An 8,649-nucleotide genomic window follows, 5' to 3' on the forward strand; every position below is an offset into this window, starting at 1 on the left:
CGTAAGCAGAGCGAGCACCTCAAAAGGCTTGCAACATGCAGATGGATTCCGTGGTGAACGAGGAGGATGTTTCGCAAAGTTTGAAAAAAAAAAACCTGCATAAAGCCTGACTACTCTAAAGAAGAATTTAAATTCACCATCTGGTAACAGCAGTGAATGTGAAGATATTTTTGATGACTCAATGAGGCATGATGTAGAAGCCAACACAAACGCAGAGATGTTAACAATGGTTTCTATAGCTAACTGTAAAATGTGTGATGGACACAATACGGGCATGATTTCTTTAGAGGAAGTTAACAAAAGAGTATGGAAAGCAAGATATGAATTATGCCCTTTTATATGCCCTTTCTTTTCTTTTAAACAAACAAAAAAAAAGCATTGCATTCCAAAATCCTTTTGTTGGGCAATCCGTATACAACAGAAGGCACTGTTATCCATAGGACCCCTTCAATTTCACACGGCAAAAACCTGAGAAGTGCAATTCCGTTCGGTTTCAAACAGCTGGTTCCCCCCTTTCCTAAGGAGAAGAAGAGAAGACAGATGCTTTCTTTTCAGTCCAACAACTTATAAAAATACCCACAAGAATTTATACATTACAGCAGCTGGTTAGAAAGAATGTCTTAATGAGGGGGAAGAGGGTCAAACACGGCCTTTTCCAAAGGGGAAACTTGCAGACCTCTTGATTACCTTCCCTGTTCATAAGTCACATTTTTTTTTAATAATGAAATGTTTTTGCAGTTCTTTAAAGCTCCTTTCCCCTTCAGTTGCTTCCTGGAGCAGTGCCAAAGTTATATCCAGAGACCAGTCCTTTGTTATCGAATGGGAAGCCCGTTTGTTGTTCTATCCTCTTTGATTCTAAATTGAAAAGAAACAAATGAATATTAAGAGACAGTCTGCAAATATGTCATCATGCACGACCAATGATACTTTCAATCTCTTTTTAACAGATACATTAACGATATGTAATTTCTGAAGACCCTCTAAATATGAGGAAAAGAATCAGAACTCTTTTTAAGAAGAAGAAACACACAGCTTTTTGGATTCCCTGTTGTTACCCCTTCTAGATCCATTATTCAACATCTTTAACTTGCAGAAAAGTTTTGAAAAAAAATCATGCAGGTATAGAGAACTAAATACTACAGGTAGTCCTCGACTTACGACCACAATTGAGCCCAAAAATTCTGTTGTTAAGTGAGACATTTGTTAAGTGAGTTTTGCCCCATTTTATGACCTTCCTTGCCACAGCTGTTAAGTGAATCGCTGCAGTTGTTAAGCTAGTAACTCGGTTGTAAAGCGAATCTGGCTTCCCCATTGACTTTGCTTGTCAGAAGGTTGCAAAAGGTGATCACATGACCCCGGGACACAGCAATGGTCTTAAATATGAACCAGTTGCCAAGCGTCTGAATTTTGATCACATGATCATGGGGATGCTGCGAAGGTCATTAACTGTGAAAAGCAGTCATAAATCACTTTTTTCAACGCCGTTGTACCTTTGGACGTTCACTAAATAAACTGTTATAAGTCGAGGACTACCGATATTTCAACCTTCCCCAATCTGGGCATTCTTTAAAGGGGCAGACTGAGCATCCAGCGTTTCTCACTCACCACCACCATCGTTGGAAATTCTAGGACCGTGGTGGTGAACCTATGGCACGCGTGCCATCACCCCAGTCTTAGGCCTTCAGCTGGGTTTTATAAAACCTTTAGCGAAATCCGGAGGCGGCGACACACGTTTTTTTTTTCTCCAAGTTAGTTAAAGTTGAAGAGCGCCCCTTTTTTTTCAAGAGTGTTTCAACCTTAACTAACTGACTTGAAAAATCAGGGTGGGTCAGACGACAATGGTGGCGTCGGTGCGGGTGGGTTTCCCGGTGTGGGTGGGTTACCCGGTCCGGGTGGGCCGTGGGGACGATACATAAGTGGGTTTTGGGTTGCAGTTTGGGCACTCGGTCTCTAAAAGGTTCACCATCACTGTTCTAGGAACTGAAAGGAGCATAAACACACTGGGGAATCTCAGGAGGAGCACTGCACTAGTTGGGCACTGGGAGGAACATTTAAGTGAACCTGACATAAAGCATGCACGTCAAACTGCAATAAAGCAAGACATAAAGTTCCAAGTCAGACCCATTTTTTTCCATCCAGCCCTATTTTTTTCCCCCACTGTTGATCAATGAGCTAATCCTTTTAACTTGCGATGCCAAGAAATGAACTTGGAAACTTCCATATATAGAGCACATGCTGTTATCACTGAACTGTAGTCCCCCCCCAATGAATGTCTAATCTATGCTGAGAAGTAACTATGAGGCAAACCCCCACACACACATTTTTTAACAATTGAATACATGGAATGTTCAAACATGCTGTGCATTTCGATTCCCTGCATCTTTCTAAAGCTTCTTTGTCACTTATTTTGGAAATGGTGATAAAGGTAGGTTGTAAAAAGTTGGGGTGGGAGGTTTAGGAAGAACATGTTTGCGGGCTCATTGGAAACAGTTTATTTCTTAGCTATGAGACAGGTCAGCTGTGTCTAAAGAAATTAATGTCCTACTAGACTTGTAAGCATGTTACACTAACCTCCTGACATCCACCTCCACAATGTGGAATGACTCACTGGGGATTCATTATTTTTCTTCCCGAAGTATCTGCTCTTGTTCTCTTAAGAGGAGTAAAAATATGTGATGGGCCACCCCACACCTCCCAAAACTTCTATATGAAACAAATCCAATATATAAAAACTTCTCATAATGGACAAACACAAAGAAAACTAACTTGGGACCGATTATTTTACTTTACAGGGCTGCAATAACTGAGAGTTCCTTTTGATAGATTTTAGACTGTAAGCTTTCTGCGAACATTCTTGCAACAGACCTGCAGAGTTTCTCCGGTGTTCAGCTAATGCACAGATTTCCTGCAGCTGAGTCTTCTGATCAGCGCTGAGTGGTGCAGTCAACAAATGGTACCAGCCAGCATCTCGGCTTTGTATCGCTGAAAACACAAAATATATTTCTTTCAGGAGACATACAACTTGCCAAATTCCCAGTCTACATCATTAAATCACCATTTTATCAAGCACAGAGACCTACTTTTAAAGTGAGTATACTGAGCCAAGGTTTCTGCTATGTATGAGATAGACTGTTTTAATATTCTTAGTGATGGATCTCAAGTAACAGTTCAGTTGTTCCAACAGCTTTATTTCCAGAAACGTGAACTCCTTTATCAACAGTATTATATCTCCCTGTTGCTCCTAAGTTCTCAGGGCACTTAATTATAGCTTTGGACAGTGAGATGGGGAGTGTATAAATGTAATAAATAAAATAAAAATAAACAAATTATGAAGGGCAATTAAAAGTAGCAAGTTAGCTGAGAAGTAAGGACTTACCCTAAGCCAGCCTCTGAGATTCATAGCAAGATTTGAACTTGAGTTTCTAATATGATTACCCTGCATATAACAGACTTCTCTCCATCTGGCTGATGACTGGCATTTAATGAAATGAGTTTAGTATATACAGAACTGCTTCCTATTGAATACTGGTTAACATTGGAATCCTCTAAATCAGGGGTAGGCAACCTTGGCTCAGGAATTCTGGGAGTTGAAGTCCACGAGTCATAAAAGAGCCAAGGTTGCCTACCCCTGCTCTAGATGTTGCTGCCCTCCCACTGTCATCAGATACAACTAACACTGAGGTTGTATTTCAATAATAATGGTAATGCTACAGGTTTTCCACTGCTGATGCAGGGGTTTATAAATTAAAATTCATTTTTCAAATCAGGTGGATTTTTAAAAAAAAAACCAACCTAAAGATAATAGTAATCTTAGAAAAACCAGAAGTGCTTTAATAAATGTCTATACCTAATAATGCTTGTGTGAAGAACTGATATTCGTCCACGCCATCTTCTAGATCAATAGGGGTGCTGAAGCCTTCTAAAGCAGTTTCTTCTAACGCTTCATCATCCCAGTCGTCATCATCGTCATCATCTTCATTATCGTCATCTCCTGTGTCACCACCACCCCCGGCGTGGTTTTCCTGCATGTCCTGATTTGCTTCATTCGCTTCCTCTTCGTCACTTGGAATCTCTTCTGCAAATATATATATATATATTTTAAAATCAAGAACAAAGAAGACAAGGAAGACAAAGATGTATCTTTTTAACCAAAAGCACCATTTCAAAATTAATGACTCCTCCCTATGAACAAACATTCTTTAAATTACAATCTTGGTAAAGGTTGATCATGAAAACAAATTGCGTTTTTTTAAACCGAAGAAGGCTAGTTTGTGGGAAAAGTCACTTCTGATTAATAGAGCTCTGAAATAAATAACCTTTTCTAGAGAAAACTCTTAATTTTATATATATCAGGTGTGCAGTTATGGGGATAATAACGTATTTGTCTTTCAAAATAAGGAGAAGATTTTTGTCTCACAACTGAGGGAGTCTAATGATGTTGAAAGAATATCATTCTACCTTTAAGAGAGTTAAGAGAGTAACATCTTGGCTAGTCTGATCTAAAGTTTTTTTTTCTAAGAAAATATATATATAAAAGTGCTTGAGAATATTCAGAAATATTTGGAAAATGCAAATCATCTCTCAAGCACAAACGAAATAAATTATAAGTATTTCGCTATTAATAAATGCTCATCACCACAGCCAGGAAACTTATATTTGCTCGTACCATTATCTTCTGCGTCATTCTTTTCAGCTTTCCCATGCTCTTCATGTTCTGCATGTTGCCGGGTGGCGCACATTTGTTTTAGTCCCAGGAATAGGAGGAGAACCGATGGGACGAGCTGGGCAGCCACAGCGTCTACTGCAGGCGGTCTAGACGGCAGTCCCATGAGGATGCTCAGTCCGATGATGCACATCTTCCTGTCATGAAGCCTGAAGGTGCACAATTCACTGATGAGAATCAATCTTCCCAACAGAACAGTTTTCTATAAGTTAGGTGAGGATTGTGAAAAATGAGATCAGAAACATGGATGGATACTCAGTTGAAAGGATAGTTATAGAGCAGTGGTTCTCAACCTGTGGGTCGGGACCCCATTTGGGGTCGATCGACCATTTCACGGGGGTCGCCAAGCAAGGCTGCCCGCCATTTTTTTTGTCCGCCATTTTTTTGTCCACCATTTTTCCCCCTTTTCCGGTGGGTGCCTTACCTCCCTTGGGCTGGGCCAGCGGGTGGTCGGCCTGCTCCGTCTCTGCCGCTTGCTAGCTACGCCTCGGCCGGCGCAGGGGGCGGAACCACGCATGCGTGGCGCTCCCGGGCAGGGAAAGTCCTTGACTTACGACCGGTTGGGTAGTCCTTGACTTACGACCGGTTTAGTCCTCGACTTACGACCGGTTTAGTTCTCGACTTACGACCGGTTGGGGTCACGGCATTAAAAAGGTTGAGAACCACTGTTATAGAGGCTTTTGGGAGAATCCTGAATGGATGTCCCTTTCTTTAAAATCCACTTGGAAAATTCTATTCTAGGTTTTAGTTTTATAAATAAGAACAATGAGGCCCTGGTCACAGCTTTCTTAGTGACAATACCACAATATCAGAAGAAAGGTCATAAAATGGGTCAAAATTCACTTTAAAAATGTCTCACTTAGCAACAGAAATTTCGGACTCAACTGATATTATAGGTTGAGGGCTACCTGTACAAAATGATTTCCTTTTTTATTTTTTAAAGACAAAACATACATTTAATGTCACATACAATCAATAACAAGTGCCAATGACAAGTTGCCCAGCTAATGAAACTCAGCCAAAAGTAAGATCATCACTATTCATACAAAGTAGGACTTGTGAGAAAAATCTTAGTCCGAAGAGAAGCATATCAATTCTATTTTTTCATGCTTGTTCCAAAGGTCACTATGTGGTATTTCATAATACAACAGCAAGCACACCTGAGGGCAGGTAGGAAAGCAAGACAATCCTGGCATTTCCTCTCAAATTAAGGTCTCCAAAACACCTGAAGGTGTTGAAAAAGAAAGCATCACACACCTACCCAAGAAAACAGTCTGTATCGTTCATCCACTGGTTTATAAACTGCGCCGTGATAGGCTCTGGGTTATGAGGAAACCGGATATTCTCTAAAGNTCGCTTTAGGCCTCCGCCGCTGTGTGCAAAAAAAAAAGAGGTTCAATCAATTTCAACTTCTCGCGGGGAAAAAAAAGTTCTCACAAAGTTGGAATTGATTGACTGAACTTTTTAGTCCCACCCAGTCTGCTGTTACCACCGCAGCCACGCCCACCCAAAGGGCCACACCCACCCAATGGGCCAGGCCCACCCGGCACCCAATGATACATAAGTGGGTTTTGGGTTGCAGTTTGGGCACTCGGTCTCTAAAAGGTTCACCATCACTGTTCTAGGAACTGAAAGGAGCATAAACACACTGGGGAATTTCAGGAGGAGCACTGCACTAGTTGGGAACTGGGAGGAACATTTAAGTGAACCTGACATAAAGCATGCACGTCAAACTGCAATAAAGCAAGACATAAAGTTCCAAGTCAGACCCATTTTTTTCCATCCAGCCCTATTTTTTTTCCCCCACTGTTGACCAATGAGCTAATCCTTTTAACTTGCGATGCCAAGAAATGAACTTGGAAACTTCCATATATAGAGCACATGCTGTTATCACTGAACTGTAGTCCCCCCCCAATGAATGTCTAATCTATGCTGAGAAGTAACTATGAGGCAAACCCACACACACACACATTTTTTAACAATTGAATACATGGAATGTTCAAACATGCTGTGCATTTCGATTCCCTGCATCTTTCTAAAGCTTCTTTGTCACTTATTTTGGAAATGGTGATAAAGGTAGGTTGTAAAAAGTTGGGGTGGGAGGTTTAGGAAGAACATGTTTGCGGGCTCATTGGAAACAGTTTATTTCTTAGCTATGAGACAGGTCAGCTGTGTCTAAAGAAATTAACGCCCTACTAGACTTGTAAGCATGTTACACTAACCTCCTGACATCCACCTCCACAATGTGGAATGACTCACTGGGGATTCATTATTTTTCTTCCCGAAGTATCTGCTCTTGTTCTCTTAAGAGGAGTAAAAATATGTGATGGGCCACCCCACACCTCCCCAAATTTCTATATGAAACAAATCCAACATATAAAAACTTCTCATAATGGACAAACACAAAGAAAACTAACTTGGGACCGATTATTTTACTTTACAGGGCTGCAATAACTGAGAGTTCCTTTTGATAGATTTTAGACTGTAAGCTTTCTGCGAACATTCTTGCAACAGACCTGCAGAGTTTCTCCGGTGTTCAGCTAATGCACAGATTTCCTGCAGCTGAGTCTTCTGATCAGCGCTGAGTGGTGCAGTCAACAAATGGTACCAGCCAGCATCTCGGCTTTGTATCGCTGAAAACACAAAATATATTTCTTTCAGGAGACATACAACTTGCCAAATTCCCAGTCTACATCATTAAATCACCATTTTATCAAGCACAGAGACCTACTTTTAAAGTGAGTATACTGAGCCAAGGTTTCTGCTATATATGAGATAGACTGTTTTAATATTCTTAGTGATGGATTTCCAGTAACAGTTCAGTTGTTCCAACAGCTTTATTTCCAGAAACGTGAACTCCTTTATCAACAGTATTATATCTCCCTGTTGCTCCTAAGTTCTCAGGGCACTTAATTATAGCTTTGGATAGTGAGATGGGGAGTGTATAAATGTAATAAATAAAATAAAAATAAACAAATTATGAAGGACAATTAAAAGTAGCAAGTTAGCTGAGAAGTAAGGACTTACCCTAAGCCAGCCTCTGAGATTCATAGCAAGATTTGAACTTGAGTTTCTAATATGATTACCCTGCATATAACAGACTTCTCTCCATCTGGCTGATGACTGGCATTTAATAAAATGAGTTTAGTATATACAGAACTGTTTTCTATTGAATACTGGTTAACATTGGAATCCTCTAAATCAGGGGTTGGCAACCTTGGCTCAGGAATTCTGGGAGTTGAAGTCCACGAGTCATAAAAGAGCCAAGGTTGCCTACCCCTGCTCTAGATGTTGCTGCCCTCCCACTGTCATCAGATACAACTGTGGTTGTATTTCAATAATAATGGTAATGCTACAGGTTTTCCACTGCTAATGCAGGGGTTTATAAATTAAAATTCATTTTTCAAATCAGGTGGATTTTAAAAAAAAAAAAACAACCTAAAGATAATAGTAATCTTAGAAAAACCAGAAGTGCTTTAATAAATGTCTATACCTAATAATGCTTGTGTGAAGAACTGATATTCGTCCACGCCATCTTCTAGATCAATAGGGGTGCTGAAGCCTTCTAAAGCAGTTTCTTCTAATGCTTCATCATCCCAGTCATCGTCATCGTCATCATCTTCATTATCGTCATCTCCTGTGTCTCCACCACCCCCGGCGTGGTTTTCCTGCATGTCCTGATTTGCTTCATTCGCTTCCTCTTCGTCACTTGGAATCTCTTCTGCAAATATATAATAATAATAATAATAATAATAATAATAGTAAAGTTGGAAGGGACCTTGAAGGTCATCTAGTCCAACCCCCTGCTCAGGCAGGAAACCCTATACCATTTCGGACAAATGGCTGTCCAGTCTCTTCTTAAAAACTTCCAGTGTTGGAGCATTCACCGCTTCTGGAGGCAGGTTGTTCCACTGGTTAATTGTTCT

The 8,649-nt window shown here is 40.5% G+C and overlaps 1 protein-coding gene across 1 annotated transcript in view; it reads right to left on the minus strand.

The window, feature by feature from the left end:
- Positions 1-734: 734 nt before the first annotated feature.
- IPO8 (importin 8) overlaps positions 735-8,649 on the minus strand; it is a 46,387-nt gene continuing 38,472 nt past the window's right edge. The window contains exons 22-25 of the mRNA XM_015815663.1: positions 4,667-4,872; positions 3,848-4,075; positions 2,866-2,982; positions 735-855 (exon numbers count right to left, since the gene is read on the minus strand). Of these exons, the coding sequence (XP_015671149.1) occupies positions 761-855; positions 2,866-2,982; positions 3,848-4,075; positions 4,667-4,872 (646 nt within the window). The 3' untranslated portion in view covers positions 735-760. The remainder of the gene's footprint in view (positions 856-2,865; positions 2,983-3,847; positions 4,076-4,666; positions 4,873-8,649) is intronic.

Source organism: Protobothrops mucrosquamatus, unplaced genomic scaffold (assembly GCF_001527695.2).
Source record: "Protobothrops mucrosquamatus isolate PMUCROS unplaced genomic scaffold, P.Mucros_1.0 scaffold363, whole genome shotgun sequence".
Classification (NCBI taxonomy): domain Eukaryota; kingdom Metazoa; phylum Chordata; class Lepidosauria; order Squamata; family Viperidae; genus Protobothrops; species Protobothrops mucrosquamatus.